Source organism: Enhydra lutris, unplaced genomic scaffold (assembly GCF_002288905.1).
Source record: "Enhydra lutris kenyoni isolate GAN:26980312 unplaced genomic scaffold, ASM228890v2 scaffoldscaffold8, whole genome shotgun sequence".
NCBI lineage: Eukaryota > Metazoa > Chordata > Mammalia > Carnivora > Mustelidae > Enhydra > Enhydra lutris.
Genome location: NW_019154092.1, coordinates 3,076,598 through 3,093,738, shown reverse-complemented (window position 1 = coordinate 3,093,738; position 17,141 = coordinate 3,076,598). Strand labels below are relative to the sequence as shown.

The 17,141-nt window shown below is 46.9% G+C and overlaps 2 protein-coding genes across 4 annotated transcripts in view; one reads left to right on the top strand and one right to left on the bottom strand.

Moving 5' to 3' along the window:
- Positions 1–1,247: 1,247 nt before the first annotated feature.
- On the bottom strand, positions 1,248–5,898 carry LOC111142480 (mitochondrial ribosomal protein L40). Of its 2 annotated transcripts, none has more exons than XM_022495675.1 (4): positions 5,572–5,898; positions 4,913–4,996; positions 2,509–2,667; positions 1,248–1,686 (listed from the first exon to the last, which is right to left on the bottom strand). In XM_022495675.1, exons 1-4 carry the CDS (start codon positions 5,640–5,642, stop codon positions 1,362–1,364), a joined length of 639 nt encoding a protein of 212 aa, XP_022351383.1. In that variant the 5' UTR covers positions 5,643–5,898; the 3' UTR covers positions 1,248–1,361. The 2 variants fall into 2 exon arrangements, with proteins under 2 accessions (XP_022351383.1, XP_022351385.1); XM_022495677.1 differs by lacking the exon at positions 5,572–5,898 and adding an exon at positions 5,312–5,539.
- Positions 5,899–6,413: 515 nt separating this feature from the next.
- The window catches only part of LOC111142454 (protein HIRA), an 85,554-nt gene continuing 74,826 nt past the window's right edge, over positions 6,414–17,141 (top strand). For both annotated transcript variants that reach the window (XM_022495612.1, XM_022495610.1), the window contains exon 1: positions 6,414–6,532. In XM_022495612.1, the coding sequence (XP_022351320.1) occupies positions 6,496–6,532 (37 nt within the window). In that variant the 5' untranslated portion in view covers positions 6,414–6,495. The remainder of the gene's footprint in view (positions 6,533–17,141) is intronic.

The window sequence follows — 17,141 nt, the reverse complement described above, 5'->3', positions numbered from 1 at the left end:
AGCCCTCTGGTTGTGCAGAGCAGCTTACAGGGGGTCGGGGAGGGCAGGGGGGAAGTGGCCACGTGGAGGCATCAGTTGGCTGCTGCAACAGTGGAATAGACAAAAGGTGGCAGTGGTGTGGACCTTAAGGGAGCAGTGAGGTTGTGAAAAGTGGCCATATTCAGTGTTTGTCTCAAAGATCGAACTAATGAACTCAGAATCCTTAGGCAGTGTTTTTATCCAGTAAAAATGTTTAGTAAGTTTTTAAACCAAAAGTGAACCCCATACCTGAAGAAAATAATCTGAATTCTTCCTCAAATGAAATGTTTTCTTGGTTTATCTGCACTAAGGCGGTGAAAAACCCAAACTCTTTCTGAGGTAGCAATGCAAGTCACTAGGAGAAATGGCTCTATTTGCTCACTGGACCTTCACTATTTCTGGCTGAATTGTGTTGTTCCCCACCCCCACCCCCCACCCCCTGCCACCAAATTCCTGTTTTGAAGCTCTAACCACTAGTACCTCTGAATGGGACTATTTAGAGATAAGGTACTTAAGGAGGTAATTAATTTAAAAGGAGGTCATAATATTGGGCCGTAATTCAATCTGACTAGTATCCTTATTACATGAGACAGGCAGAGAGGGAGGCCCCTACGAGGACCCAGGGAGAAGGTGGCTCTCTGCAAGCAAAGGAGAACAGCTTCAGGAAAAACCAGTCCTGCCAACACCTTGATCTTGGGAATTCTGGCCTCAAGAGCTATGAGAAACAAATTTCTGTGGTTTAAGCCCCTGGACTATGGTACTTTGCTCTTGCAGCCCCAGCACACTAACACATTCACTATCCCAGACTAACACTTGAATCAAGAGCCGGGTGCTACGCCCTCCTAGGGAGCACAGCAACTTTAAGTAGTGGGTGCCAGACTTGCTCCACTCTCTTCCACTTCCCTCCCCAGCTTAAAACCCAAAGCTGGCCCTGCCAGAGATGTGGGGAAGGTCCCGTGTTCCATTTCCCCAGTGGGAAGGCCCAGCCTCTCCTGTCTGCACAGGTACACAGACAACACACAGCACACAGTCTGCACATCCTTCTCCTCTGCTCTTGAACCTAGCTGCCTCTTGCTGGTGGTGTCTGCCCCACACAACTAGAATCTTTTTTACTGGGGAGCAGCGGTAAATGTCTTGGTCATTCGCTCCCCAGTACCAGACAAGGGCGCCATCTCTCACCTCCATCAGTCTTCCGGTCAATTAATTTTGACTCAAGCATAAGACAGAGACACTTGATTAAACGTATTTATTCACAGCATCCCTGGTTCTGTGACAAGCAAACTTGAGCCCTCGTCCTCCTGGCTCTAAAGGGCAGAGTGTTCTGCAGGCAGGTGCCTGCAGCTCTACCTCTTAAACTCCACCTGTGTGTATACCTTAGTGATATCATGGTACCTGCCTTCAGGGGGCTGGTAGTTGGAGACTGGTGGTGTGTAATCTGGTCCTTCTCTTTCAAAGGGGAACAAATTGAGGTCCCGCTTGGTGGCCTCTGCATGTAGCTCTGGGGACATGAGTTGCAGCTCCTGCAGAGCTTCCTGCTGGGACTTGAGCATGGTCCTGATGGCATCCCTCTCCTTCTCGTGCTCTTGATGCTTGTACAGGGACCACTTCTTCAGAAGCAGAGCTCTCCGCTCACTCTCCTCAAAGGGAAGCTCCACAGGAGGCCGCTGTCTGGGAACACACAAATCCAAAGGTGTAAAGCTGGGAAGCACCAATCTCACTGGCGAGGTAGGCTGGGTGACTGCCTATGACCAAAAAGTCCCCACTGCCAGACAGAGATGGGACTTGGAAAACATGGAAGTTAGGGATAAATTAAATAACGGAATAGTGATGTGGTAGCGGATGCAACTGATGCTGGAAGCATCAGTTACATGGTTACAAGAAACAGTGAGGCTCTAAGAAGACTGGCAGCCCTTCCCTTACCCCAGGCTGAGACTACCTTTGGTGAGTGTGGAAATGTTAAGTGGTGTCATGAAATAGATACCCAAGTCCCAAGGAGACAAGAGCCCAGATCAGCCACAGAATACCAAAAAAGCACTTGCTCTGTCCCACCTGTATGGCAAGCTGTTACTTTAAAAATGGTTCACGCTTTTTACAAGGCAGCAACCCTGCCAGGCCTGTACACATCACATTCCAACTGTGAGCATTTGTACCATAAAGCTAGAGGCTAAGGGGTTTCTACCATCAAGATGAGGCAAGGGCTGCAGACCCAAGGCTCAAGTTATCAGTCACAGCTAAAACTCAGCTTGCAAAAAAGCAACAACATGAACTGGCTTATCAGTTATTCTGAGTTTCCTTCCCATGTCAGCCATTCAGGAGCACCACCCAGGAATGCTTTCACCACCTCCCACAAAACACAGTCAAGGAGAAGAGGACTCAGACTGGGACCTAGTCAGCCCATGCCCACTCATCTCACGGGTGTGAAATGCAGATACAACTACCTGAAGATGATGGAACTCTGTCCTGAGAACCTTGACCCTAGAGAACTCTTACCTTGCTTTATCCAAGAGCCTCACAGGTGTAATAAAATCTTCAATGGGAATTAGCTCCTGGCTAGCTTTCTCCAGCCGTCTGATCCTCTTTTTCAGACGGTCCTTGACTGCTTGGTCTTTTTTAGGATCTACCTTTTTCTTCTTTCGCAGAGGTTCTGCTCTAATGGATAAAGCAAACATTAGACATTTTCCTCTTCAGTCTCACAAACCTGCTGAGAGACGTGGTGCTGGGTGAGGTGCCCGGAACTTGTACTGTGCTCTCCACTGGGAAAGGAACTATACGTGGGTCTAACCTCATGAGCTGAGTGTGAAAGGGGACGGCCTCCAACCCAGGGTCCTTGTCAGAACTGCGTGGGCACTGGCAACCCAGGAAGGGCTAGAAAAACTTCATGGGCCATCAGATATAAATTAAAAATAAGTACTCATCTTTCATGTTGGGTTTGGGTGTGTCTTGGGATTGCAGTGGAAACTAAAAACACCAAACTGATGAATTAGAAAATCATTACTCACATTTTAAATGGATTTGTCATTTTTTAAAAAGATTTTATTTATTTGAGATAGAGAGTGAGAGAGACAGCATGAGCAAGGTGGAGGTAGAAGGACAAGCAGAGACCCCTCTGAGCAAGGAGTCCAATGCAATGCAGGGCTCAATCCCAGGACCCTGGGACCATGACCTGAGCTGAAGACAGATCCTTGACCAACTGAGCCACCCAGGACCCCAGGCAGGATTTGTGATTTGTAAAAGTCAACTGAGTAATAAAAGTGACTGGTAGGTCTCTCTTTACTTTTTGGGATTTCTTAACAAATTTCCCATCCTAGAGCATTCACAAAAGTCCAGTGTACACTCAGGAACAGATCTCCTATGGGGATAATATACTATTAAAAATAAGTAAATCCTCTGGGTCCCCTGGGTTGTTCAGTAGGTTAACCATCTGCCTTCCACTCAGGTCATGATCCCCAGATTCTGGGCTTCAGCCTCACAGCCAGCCAGGGGGCCCTCCCTGCTCAGTAGGGTGTCTGCTTCTCCCTCTTCCTCAGCCCCTCCCCTGGTTTGGGCTCGCTCTCTCTCTCAAACAAATAAATAAAATCTTAAGAAAGAAAATAAGTAGGGCTGCCTTGGTGGCTCAGTGGCTTAAGCCTCTGCCTTCAGCTCAGGTCATGATCTCAGGGTCCTGGGATCAAGTCCCACATCGGGCTCTCTGCTGGGCGGGGAGCCTGCTTCCTCCTCTCTTTCTCCCTCTGCTTGTGATCTCTCTCTGTCAAATAAATAAAATCTTTAAAAAAAAAAGAAGTAAATCCTCTAGCATCAAGACTGAGCCTTGTGAATCAAGTCCCTAGAAAGCATCCAGACTCCTAGGTGGAAAAGCTAATCCTCATGCCTTTCTAGACCTCTCTGGGAAATCAGACATCTGTGCTGTGTCTTTTAAAACATACAACAATCACTTTAAAACTAATTTTTTTTTTTTAAAGATTTTATTTATTTATTTGACAGAGATCACAAGTAGGCGGAGAGGCAGGCAGAGAGAGAGGAGGAAGCAGGCTCCCCGCTGAGCAGAGAGCCCGATGCGGGGCTCGATCCCAGGACCCTGGGATCATGACCTGAGCCGAAGGCAGAGGCTTTAACCCACTGAGCCACCCAGGCACCCCTAAAACTAATTTTTATTTAATCCTTTTTTTTTTTAAGATTTTATTATTTGACAGAGAGAGATCACAAGTAGACGGAGAGGCAGGCAGAGAGAGAGAGAGGAGGAAGCAGGCCTCTTGCCGAGCAGAGAGCCCGATGCGGGACTCGATCCCAGGACCCTGAGATCATGACCTGAGCCGAAGGCAGCGGCCCAACCCACCGAGCCACCCAGGCGCCCCTATTTAATCCATTTTTATATTTAATTTTTGTTTTCTGATTACAGGCAGCAGTATTCCACATATAGAATGCTGAAAAACAGAAAAGCATATTTAGCTATATTATTTATATATATATAATTTATATATTTTATATATATATATATAATTTATATATTTTATATATATATATATATATATAATTTATATATTTTATATATATATATATTGGCTATATTTAGCCAAGAGGGGCACCTAGGTGGCTCAGTCCTTAAGTGTCTGCCTTCAACTCAGGTCATGATCCCAGGGTCCTGGGATTGAGCCCAGCATTAGGCTCCCTGGTCAGGGGAAACCCCTCTCCCTCTCTCATTCCCCCTGCTTGTGTTCCCTCTCTCGCTGTGTCTCTCTCTGTCAAATAAACAAAATCTTTAAGAAATAGTAAATTTAACCAAGATATTTTGCAGGCAAATAATTTTGCAAACCAAATGTCCTGTAGTCTTGTTCTGTTCATATGCACATCAGTCTCCTGCAGACACCCCCAAAGGGTCGGGCCCAGGGTAGTTTACCTCATGGGAATTAGTTCCCAGAAGAACAATAAAGAAGCTCGCTGGTGGGTATCTCTAATCTGTGTCTGCCAAGTTCCCAGGAGCCTGAAAAAGACAAAAGGATATATAAATATCTGACTCTCCTCACTAAACAGGAAAAGAACAAAAAAATATGCTATCCTTAAAATCTGGGGCCCTGGTAACTGCTGGATGTGACAAGTCAACGTGGGAGACTTGCCAAAACCCCCCGTTCACACCAGAGAGCACTTGGGCAGAGTCCCAGCTCGCCAGGGTCCTTGGATTTTCATCTACAGGAAGAGGCGCAATTAGCTAGCTCCTCCCTGAGATAAAGTGGTCAAGGGCGGTCGGAGAGAGAGCACAGGCGAGGGACCCCACGACCCTGCTGGGGTCCGCACTCACCAACTCCGTGAGCGCAGAGCGCGAGCGGAAACCCCTAGCGCCGCGAGTGCCATCGCCCCTCTGGCAGTCAACCCGCTGCTTCCGGGCGCCCGCCCCTTGGCGATCCGGTCCGCAGTGCCCCTCTCAAAGTTCCGGCCTTCCCGCCGCTCCGCGTTCCCGCGTTCCGGCTACAGAAGGCTGGGCTGAACCTGGACCGCCCCCGACGTGGCCCCGCCCCGCACGCCCCGGCGGCGCGTGGGCACGCCCCGAGCTGCTTGCACCTAGCTCTGCGTCTTCCTTTCCGTATCTGCGGGTCACTGCGAGCTCTTCCCTGCTGAGAGTACAATTCCATCAGCGGTTGCTCTAGCTCGTCGGCTTGTGTCCCTGCGAGGGCTGAGACCCCGCAGTGCAGCCAGAGTGACCGAGAGGGCGTCTTTCCGGGTACAAGTGCCTACGTCTCTGAAAATGGTCCCGATCTTCCTAAACGCACTCGTCTCGGTCTCCCCCGCGACCACCCACCGTCCCAGCCCTCAGGGCTAGCTCCCTCCCGCCATTTCGTCCTAACTGCGGGGCCCCGGCCACTGCTGGCCAGAGCATCCCGGCTCCGGCACGTGGCCTGGCGCTCGCGAGATGCCCAACAAACGCGTATTGATGAATGACGGAAACTAGCTAATTAGTCGGACTCGGCACCAGCGAGGTAGAGCTGGTGAGAGGGCCGTTCACGCCATCCCGACCCTTACTGGCTTCGCCGGCCCGGGCTGCAGCTCGAGGCCCAGCTCGCCAGCCGCCCTCCTAGTCGAGCCCCTCGTCGGCGACCGCGCCCCGGGCGGGCTCCAGGTGGGGTCACACTGCCCTGCCCCTGCCCGCGAAGAAGCCCGTGCGGCCCCGTCCGCGTGGGGAGCGGTTTCCCGCCGGGGCGATTTGGCAGGTGCGCGCCGTGACTTCCGGCGTTGCCCGGGAGCCGCCGGAGGAGGAGCGGCGCAGGGGATGCGGCTGTGGCGGCGGCGGCGGTGGCCGAGCGCGGGGGGCGGCTGTGGCGGCGGAGGGGGGCGCGGGCCGGCAATGGCGCGGCGGCGCTGAGGGCGCGGGGCGGGCGGCGGCCGGAGGGCGGCGCGGGAGGAAGCAGCGGCGGTGGCTCCATGGCCCGGGCGCGCTGAGGGACGCGGCTCTCGCCTCAGCCCGGCGGCGGCGGCGGCGGCCGAACAATGAAGCTCCTGAAGCCGACCTGGGTCAACCACAATGGTGAGTGCGCGCCGGGTTCGCGAAAGGCCGAGTCGGGGGTCGAGGCGGGGTCTGGAGCGGGGTCGGAGCCAAGCGCAGGCCCTGCCCTTCTCGGCCCCGACGCGCCCGGTGCCCAAACTGCGGGGTCGGCGGCAGCGGACTTTGTCCTCCGCCCGAGGAAGCCGGCGAGCACGGGCACGTGCTCCGCTTGTCCTCAGCGAATCCGCCCTCACTCCTGGCACTTGCACTGAGCCCTCAGTCGCCCACCCGTGGTCTGTGGAGGAGCCGCGGCCTGCCTCCGGGGAGCGGCCCTGGGCGCCAGCCAGCTCCTGCCACTCGTCTACAGCAGCCGGGATGTGCTCAGATGGTCCAGTGTGTGAAACTGGGGCCCACTTCCCTGTGTGGCTTTTCAGTGGCCGGGTGAACACCTGCAATCTGCATGTCTGCCCAGCTGGTGGGACTGTTACTGCTCCTGCCAGAGACCTGAATCTGGTGACAGTGCCCCCATTTGGGGGACTATGGCTTGGTCCCCAAGGTCCCCCAGCTGAACGAACCACGTTTATGCTGAGCTGAGACATCAGGGTGGCTTGGGTTGGAGCCTGTAGGACAAGGAGTGATCTAGGATAGGGCCTTCCTTAACCCTGTGGCGGTGGTCCCAAAGCGCACCCTGGGGGAACAGACTCTCCTAGTCCTCTGGTTGAGTGCATATAAGCCCCCAAAACTGGTAGAGCAGTTTGTCATAATTGTACTCTGTTGGCACAAGTACTGCAGGAGTTGGTCTTTGTTCCCGGGAGAGGTGAGGTGGGAGAGACCCCCATCCTCTTGCTGACAGCGCTGAAGCCCAAGGAGCACTCCTCCAGCCTAGGGCCTGTATCCCTGATGCCAGCCTGTCTGTGCTGACAGGAAAAGGGTCACCCTGATTCTGTCTTGTTCCTCATATCTGCTTTGCAAGGCGACTAGAGGGAGCTAGTGTTTCCTTTGAGAGCAAGTAAGGCCCCTTTTTTATACATGTGGAGCTTTTTAGTTTTGAACTTAATCCCGTGGTGCTGTACACTACCACAACTGAACTGAACATCTATGTTCTTTCAGTCAGAAGTATTTTCTCCTTCTGTCTTCTTATATGACATCTCTCTCATTTTTCAGGGTCCAGATAAGTTCACCTTATTTGTTGTTGTTGACATTCTTCCTGTTTTATTCCACTAGATGTGCCTAGTCCCTGTGTGTGTACTTTCCATATGCTCTCTCAGGGCAGGGGACTGCCACAGTCCCCTCTGTATTCCCTACCACATTCAACAGTACCTTCACACAAAGGGTATATGGTAAATATTGGTTGCAACAGGTAAGCTGAGGTTTGCGTAATTTACAAAGACACAACTAGACTTACTGTGCATGAAAGCAAAAGTGGTGAACTTTAGTTGGATTTTTCCAAGTGCTGACCTCCAAGAGCATTCCCTGATGTGTAGTTTGTAGATCTTTCCCTGGAGAATTGGGCAAATGTTCAGTGATTATAAATTATGGTGCTCATGAGTCTGGAAGGGAAAAATTTTGCTGTATAAGTGAAGATCTAAAGGAATTTTTGTTTTAAAATGCTTTGTCTGGATTATTTATTTATTTGTTTTAAAAATATTTTATTTATTTGTTTATTTGACAGAGAGATCACAAGTAGGCAGAGAAGGAGGCAGAGAGAGAGGAGGAAGCAGGCTCCCTGCTGAGCAGAGAACCCCGATGCAGGGCTCCATCCCAGGACCCTGAGATCATGACCTGAGCGGAAGGCAGAGGCTTAACCCACTGAGCCACCCAGGCATCCCTGAATCATTTTTTTAAAGATTTACTTATTTATTTTAGAGCAGGAGTGAGAGAAGCCAAGCTGGGGTAGGCGGGCAGCCGGAGGGAGAGAGGATCCTCTAGCAGACTCCCTGCTGAGCACAGAACCCAAGAAGGGGCTTGATCCCAGGACCCCGAGATCACCCCATAGATCAATTTTTGTGTATAATTTACCCTTCTTTAGTCTTTCTTCTATCTCTTGCCATATAATTTCTAACTTTGTGATAAACTCCTTTGTAGGACACAAGTTTTATGCTATGTAAGCATTAAGTGTGTCAAGATGCTCAAGCAATTATCTAGGTACAAATGAGCGAGAGTCTGCAACCAGGCCAGCAGCCAAACATTCCAACCTGGCAGAGTGGACAGAGCACTGGGCCCTGGCCTCTTGTTGCTGCAGTCTCTCCCTCCATGGTCCTAGAATGGAATAGGATAATAATTTGCTCTGGTTTCTTCACAGTACAGTTGTGATCTTTGGTTGCAAAGGTAGACACAAAAAAGCTCCCCAGGCTATAAAGTGCTTTAGAAATCTAAAAGGTAGTAATAAAAGAAATTGAAACTCTGGCAGGATAGGAGTTAAGTTTCCTTTCTTTTAAAATCTCCTGAAATCAGTCTCTGTCTTTTCAAGTGTTCAGAAGGACTGTCAGGGTTAATTACCACTGTCCTGAAGGACATGATAATAATCTGGATCACTACTGAGTGGTCTTTTAAAGACTGGTAAATAATGGGAGCTGCTGGGAGCAGGAGCTGCTTAGCCAGAAACCAGAGTTGTGGGTGGTGGCCAGTAAAATCATGCTTCCTTTGGACTAACAAACCCAGAAGACCATGGTGCTGTGGAGAGTGCATCATTGCACTTCCTGGATTCCTGACTCTGCATTCATATCTCCTGACTTGTTATTTGGCTTGAACATACTTTTTCTGGTGTCTGGGAGTCCAAAGAGGGAAGGAGCAGAGAGCCCAGTATTTTCCCTGTGGTAGCAGTGTCCATTCAGCCATGGTGGAGAGGACAGCTAGAATAAAGCAGGTTAAAGGCAAAGGAAGAAATATCTGTTGGGATGTAAGCATACTTTCGGTCTCCATTTTCCTGGCTAATAATAGTGGTAAGACCTTTCCTCTAAGGTAGGGTTTCTCAACCTTAGCTCTATTGACATTTTGAACCACCTAATTGTTGTGGGGACCATACTGTGTGCTGTAGGATGTTAGCATCCCTGGCCTTAACCCATTGGGATACCATTACCACCACCCCCACACACACACACCCAGCTGTGACAACCAAAAAGACCATCATAGTAATGGACTCCAGGTCTGCTGCATCATCCATCAGAGGGTCCTGCATAGAGGGGCACTTAGTGAATTCATCCATTCAACAAATAATGAGTACAGATTGTGTGCCAGGGGCTGAGTGCTGGAAATATACCAGTGAACCAAATGTAGCAGAGCCGCGATGGCCAGAATCAGCCCCAGTTGAGAATCACTGCTCTAAGGTGATCCCGTAAGTTGACAAATTTTGAAGTTGTTGTATCACAGTGAAATGAGCCTTGAACAAGGAATCAAACTGGATTCAAGATGCATTTCATGTATTAGCTGTAAATTCTTGGGCTTGTGATTCCACTTCTAGGTAAAGTTGAGGAAATATAAAGATTTGTTCCTGTGTTTTCACCCTGTACCCAAATATAAGAAAGCTATCTGAAGATATACAATAAGAGCTGATAACATTTATCATATATATGGAAGTATGTGCCAGACACTGTTAACACCTACACCTATTTTACTCTGTGTTCTTGGATACAGTATTTCTTATATATTTGATTTTATTTTAGGCTTGAAGGTTCTTTTCTAAGTTAGGTTATAGCCACATATTGGTCGGAAAGTGGATGATTGGGTTTTTGGTTGTAGAAAAATATAATTTATATGTTTAGAAAACTTCATTGAGACTCGTGGTTCTTCCCATCCCCGGGCCTTTGCTCCTGAGAGTGTCTGGAAGTCTTCACTCCTGGGCAGTGTTCATGCTCAGCTCTTCAGGGAAGCCCATTCTAACCAAAAGAGACAGAACTGAAAGAATTCTTGTCCTCCCTTGGCCTCTGGCTCACACTTTGATGGCATTGTTGTATAAAGGCATTTGGCAAATTTTCAGTACTGGGGTAATTTGTCAGTTAATCACATTTGCTTTATGATGTGTGTTTTTCCTCCTGCCCTGTAATTGGATTATATTTTCCCCTACCCTGTGTCCTTCCAGAAAAGATTTCAAGACATCGTTCTGAGACATACACCGATGAAAATAAATAAGTACGCTTGAAGGGGAAATGCAGGCACGGTGGTAGAATAATGAAGTCAGCAGCTGGTGTGGAAAGGCCCTGCACAGCTGCTAGAGGGGCACTGCAGACCTATCTCTGAGAACAGGCTGGGAGGATCCTAATAGTGATATTTTATGATTGCAGTGGTCATTAAGATAAGCCTTGCAATGCGTTTACATCAAGGGTTCTCAAACAGGCCAATGTCTGGAAACACATTTTGTTTTCACAACTGAAGGGGGGTACTACTGGCAGCTAGTAGGTAGAGGGCAGGACTGCTGCTGAACACTGCAGCACATGGGACATTCCCTCACAATAAAGAATCATCTGGCCCAAAAGGCCAGTGGTGCTGAGGTTGAGAAACCCTGCTGTATGTAAGAACATCTTTATCGTTATTTGCCTTTTCATTTATTTGTCTCGTGGTTCCAACTAGATTATAAACTTCTTGAGGATGAGAATTAGTGCTGTTTATCTGGGAGTCAGATAGTCTTGTTCTTGAATCTCCATGCTCTGCTGCTCACAAAATATGTGTTACAGAAGGTTTGTTTTTTTTTTTTAATCTCTTTCCTGATTTGTTAAATGAAGCCAGTAATACCTGCTGCATCTGCTACTTGTGAAGGCTGAGGGAATCTGAGCTGTCTCCAGGCTGTCTCTCACTGAGTGAGGCCTGAAGACAGTAGGTTGATTTTAAAAATAAATAAATCAATAAATAAATAACCAGAATGCATCTGAAGATTCAGAAGAAAACGGGTGGGATTTTGCCTTAGATAATACACATGTGGGTCTTTCACTTATTTATAGACAAAACTTTGAACCCTTTTGGAGAGAAGGTCTGTGATGATCATAGATAAATAAGGCTACCCCTTTGTGTGTAGGTGGGAGAGGACCTATAGACCACATTCTAGAATACAGGGCAGGTGGAAACCAGGGCTACACAAGTGAGCCAGTATAGCCCTAGGGACAAGAGTCTGGTTTGTGGGTGTACCCTGGGGCTGAGCCTTGATGGGAAGTGGATTGTAGTAGTAGAGAAGGTGCTGCCACTGTGGAAGTGTCTGAAGCAAAGGCCTGGGGAGGGTTGGGAGCATTTTAGGAAAGGGAGTAGATGAAGCAAACAGCAGGTGTTTTAGAACACCTCTGGCAAAAGGAAAACCCATTTAGGTCAAAACTTGTTGTTTTTGAATATTAACCCACGTAGGACAGACCAAGTCACAGGGACATTTCCCTGGTCAGAGGCACCGTAATGAGGGACAGATAGAAGAGGCAGTGAGTCTCATTTGAGAGCCAGGAATAGACCATCATAGGAATGGACTCCAGGTCTGCTGCATCGTCTGTCAGATCAGAAGGTCCTGCACAGAGAGGCACTCAGTGAATTCATCCATTCAACAAATATTGAGTACAAATTGTGTGCCAGGGGCTGAATGCTAGAAATGTAGCAGTGAACGAAGTAGCATAACAGGATCTTTTGAGGAGCAGCATGTGATGCATTCTAGCCAGTAAGACTGAGAGAGCTGTCTGCTGGGGGTGTCCTGTCCGGAGGAAGGAAGAATTATTAGGGAGTGCTGGAAACAGGGCTGGACAGGAAGAAGTTGAGCTGTAGTGCAGTGCAACAGAAGCTGCTGCCCACCCTGTCAGGGGCTCTGCAGTTAGTCCTTATGAGTTGTCTGGGATTGGGGTGAAGAACCAGGGCTTTCTAATGCACATCTGCAATCATTGGGTGCAGGCTGTCCTGGGGAGGGGACCTGACCTTAGTCAAAGCAGTTCTTCCACTAAGGGTAGGTCCTCTATGGAGAAGACCTCAGCTGGAAGTTTACACAGGCTGCCAACACTCCCACAGTTAGGGGCAGGAGCTTCATTCCTGGAGGGAGGGACCTGGCCTGGTACCACAGCATCCATGACAGGCATGGTGGAGGTGAGGAAGGCAGCTGTCTGAGGGAGGAGCATTACAGGCAGAGAGAACAGCCAGAACTTGTCTGGCGGGTTTGAGGAATAGTACCAATATCTTGTGATTGGAGTGAGGCTGGAGCAGCAGATGGGCAAGAGCACTAAGAGGTGAGGCTGGAGAGAGCTGTGGATGGACTGGGAGGACCTTTTGGCTGCTGGACTTCTGTTCCTAGTGCCACGTGAGCAGAGGAGTAATGGTGTTCTGATGTGACTGCTAAAGATCTTCCTGACTTCTGCACTGGGACTAGGATGGGTTTGGGGGCAAGGGAGAGAGCTGGGAGACCCATTAAAAGGCAGTCACAGTGATCCAGGTAAGAGATGACTGTGGTTTGGACCAGGGTAGTGATGGAGGTAATAGTGCTGATGAGAAATGACTGGACTCTATGTGAGTGTACACATATTATTTTTTTAGATATAACTTACATATGTTACTTTATACAGTAATTGTATATTATAATTACATAAAATATGTAAATTATAGACATATTTAAGTAAAATTTACATAGTAAAATGCACAGTTTGTATACAATTTAATGAATTTCAGCAAACAGATACACTCTCTTATTCATTCCCAACTCAAAATACAAACGTTCGCACCTCTCTAGGAAGTGTGAGTTACAGACATACTGTAAAGGTAGAGTCACCAGGGTAGAATGTGGGGTGTAAGATGGGGTGGCTCCCAGGTGAAGGGCAGGGTTGTTGTCCACTGAGATCAGCAAGAGAATAGAGTAGACGGAGCAGAAGAGCCAGGATTCAATTAGACGAAGTTGCCTAAATGAGGCCACCACACAGGGCTTCCCCCAGGTCCCATTTGATAAATGGCTTCTTCGCCTTCTCCCTTTTGAAAACACTAGAACTCCATTCTAGAGCTATTGTTAAGGAATAGGACAAACACCTACATTTTGGCCAGAGACAATTGCCATATATAATTATACTAGGATACATCTGTCTAATGGTGTATGAGTGGATCTGGATAATGAAGCATTTTGTGATTAGGAACTTAAAATTATTTCTCATATTATAGGAATACCTGTTCAATTTAGGGAAAATTAGAAAATGCTAAAACTTATATAGTCTTTGAGACCATTTGGAAAAAAAATAAATGGATAACTTGGTACTTTTAAAAACACACACGGGTGCCTGGGTGGCTCAGTGGGTTAAGCCGCTGCCTTCGGCTCAGGTCATGATCTCAGGGTCCTGGGATCGAGTCCCGCATCGGGCTCTCTGCTCAGCAGGGAGCCTGCTCCCCTCTCTCTCTCTCTCTCTCTCTCTCTGCCTGCCTCTCTGTCTACTTGTGATCTCTCTCTGTCAAATAAATAAAATCTTAAAAAAAAAAAAAAACACACACACACATTTTGTTTAGTGTACATATCACAATGTAAAAGTATCTACGTTCTTTATGACCTTAGCCAAATCCCTAATACTGTAGCACGTTCAGTGTTTTTATTGTATAGCCTCCCTTCAGACTTCCCATTACACATATAACGAATAGGTAAAATGTTGCTTTGTATTTTCTACTTAAATAAGACTGTAGGTTATTTTCTCCACCCCCCCCCTTTTTTAAATTGAGGTATAATATATAGCATTAATGTTTTAGGTGTACAACATAATGATTCCATATTTGTATGTGTCACAAAATAATCACCATAGTAAGTCTAGTTAACATCTGTCACTGTACGTAGTCACAGACTTTTTTTTCTTGAGAGGAAAACTTTTAAAATTTACTCTCTTAGCAACTTTCAAGTATGGGATACAGTATTATTAACTGTAGTGTTATTTTCTTAATTGTTAAACAGCTAACATTCCCTGCTCCCAAAGAAATGTTTTTAATTGCTCTTAATTTTCGAGTGGAGCTGTATAGAAGAGATGATGATGTTTGGAGAAATCCATTTTGCAGATAACTTTTAAAGAATATCTGTGTTCTGTAAAAGTAAAGGGGAAGAGATGCCAGGGTGGCTCAGTCATTTAAGCTGCTGCCTTCAGCTCAGATCATGATCCCAGGGTCCTGGGATCAAGTTCCACGTTGGGCTCTTTGCTCAGCGGGGAGCCTGCTTCTCTCTCTGCCTCTGTCTGCCACTCTTCCTGCTTGTGCGCTCTCTCTCCCTCTCTCTCCCTCTGACAAATAAATAAATAAAATCTTTTTTTTAAAAAAGTATGAAGAAATAGTGACCATTACCAAAACTTTCTAGGTTACACATTGGCAAATGCTGCAAGAGAAGTGATTAAGATTCATAAATGATATACCTGTGACTTTCTTTTACTTTAGTTTGTGGCAGCACACACATGCACATACACGCATACACACACAGAACAAAACAAAACAAAATGGTTGCATGATTGCTACAGCTTCCTTCCTGTGCTGTGTTTTGAATCTCTCAGCCACCTTGTATCTATGAGATGTCATCCTGGTAGAGCTTGCTTAAGAAGATGGGAGAAGTCTTTGTGGTTGAAATTGGTAGAGGTAACAGCAGCAGATGGCTTTGTGAGCAGGCCAGGGCCATGCCTCCCACTTGCAGGTGTTTGGTGATATCTGAGTCCTCACTTCAGGAGATGAGGAGCCTGCCTTTCAAAGATTGGGATCCTAGTGACAATGAAGGTGTTTTGAATTTTGGGTCTCTCTGCAGTCTTTCTCCAGCCATTAATAATAAGTATTTATTGAGTGCCTACTGTTTGCCAAGCCACAGCTCTAGGTACCACGGTGACTCTGTGACTAAAACAGGCAAAAATTCCTGAGCTCCTGGAGTTTACATTCTGGTGGTTGGGGTAGACAGACATGCAATAAAGGAAATTATACAGTGTGTAAGAAATTGCTAAGAAAAAAGTAGATGAGAATTAGGATTGGTTGTGCCAAGTTGAGGAAGTAGTACTTTCAGGTAGGTTTGTTAGCGCAGGCCTCAGTGAGAGGGCGACATTTGAGCAAAGACTAAAAGGAGGTGAGAAAGGAATGTGTATCTGGGAAGGAACCAGTGCAAGGCACAGGATGGAAACACCCCTGTGCAGTCTAGGAACAGAGGGGAGGCCAGGGCATGGGGCCAGTGTTTGGGGGAGGAGGCAGAAAATGAGGCCAGAAAAGTCATGGGGAGTGGTGCTTTTATGTTGGGCCTCTTGGCTTCCCCTGTCCCTGGTATGATCTTTGCTGATGGGGAGATGATGGGTAGAGCAGGTTTAGGCCAGAAGATCAGGAGTTCCATTGTAAAGAAATTGAAGGTGAAATGTCTGCACTTGGCTGGATAGAGAAGTGAGCTGCTCGTTAGAGTGCTTAGGTGCAAGTCTCTCCAGAGAGATGGCTAGTTGTAGATTTGCACGTTATCACCTGCATAAGGAGTCAGTTTTATAGACAGCCACTGATGTTTTGATATTTGCTTTTATTATACATTACTATGCAGAGACATAGTTAGACCATGTATATGTGTGTAGTTATTTATTTATTATTGAGATAGTTGTAGATTACCGCATAGTGGAATGAAACAATACTAAGAGGTTCTTTGTACTCTTTTCCCAGTTTCTCCCACTGGTAACATTTTATAAAACAGCAACATAATATCACATTGACATTGATATTGAAACAATCCATCTGTCTTACTCAGACTTCTCCACTTGCATTTATACTCATTTGTGTTTGGGTAGGTGTTTAGGGTTTGTTTGGGTTTTAGGGTTTTTTGTTTGGTTGGTTGGTTTTAGATTTTATTTATTTGGGAGAGCAGGAGAAGGAGCAGTGGTCTCGTGCTGAGCACGGAGCCTGACACAGGGCTCGATTGGAGGATCCTAAGATCGGGACCTAAGCCAAAATCAAGAGTCAGTGGCTTAAATGACTGAGCCACACAGGCGCCCCCCTGGTGTTTAGTTCTATACAGTTTTTCACTTGTATAGGTTCATGTATACACCACCATAGTCAAGACACCGAGCAGTTCTAATTAATCCTTTTATAACCCTTCCACGCCTCTGTACCTTATAGATAGGTAGGTAGGTAGGTAGGTTGGTAGGTGAGTAGAGTTATATAGATATATATAGATAGATTGGTTGGGTTTGGTTTTAGTTAGCATTCTTTTAAGTTTTTTAAGTTATGCTAAAATATAAAAAATACACAAAATTTACCATTTTAACCGTCTCTCAGGTGTATAAATCAGTAGTGTTATGAGTGTATCAGCGTACTGAGAACTCACTATTGTGGAACCAATCTCCAGAACTTAGTCATTTTGTGAAACTAAACTATATACACCTTAAGCAACAACTCTTCATTCTCCCTACCCCCAGCTCCTGGCAACCACCACTCTACTTTCTGTCTTTATGAATTTGACTGCTCTACAGACCTCATCTAAGTGGTATCATGTATTATTTGTGACTAGCTTATGTTAATTACAACATTTTCAGGGTTCATCCATGTTGTAGAATGCATCACAATCTCTTTCCTTTTCAAGGCTGAATGATACTCTGTTGTATATATTATATATATATACCACAGTTTGCTTATCCATGCATCCGTCAGTGGACACTTACATTGCTTCTACTCTTGGCTGTTGTGACTAATGCTGCTATAACACGGGTGTACAATATCTCTTCAAGACCCTGCTTTCAGT

Coding starts and splice junctions, on each gene's coding strand:
- LOC111142480 (XM_022495675.1), bottom strand. CDS start 5,642: ATGGAATTGTACTCTCAGCAGGGAAGAGCTCGCAGTGACCCGCAGATA. Junction 4,997..5,571: donor AAAGGAAGACGCAGAGCTAG/GTGCAAGCAGCT, acceptor TGTCTTTTTCAG/GCTCCTGGGAACTTGGCAGA. Junction 1,687..2,508: donor AGGCTCTTGGATAAAGCAAG/GTAAGAGTTCTC, acceptor GTGTGTTCCCAG/ACAGCGGCCTCCTGTGGAGC.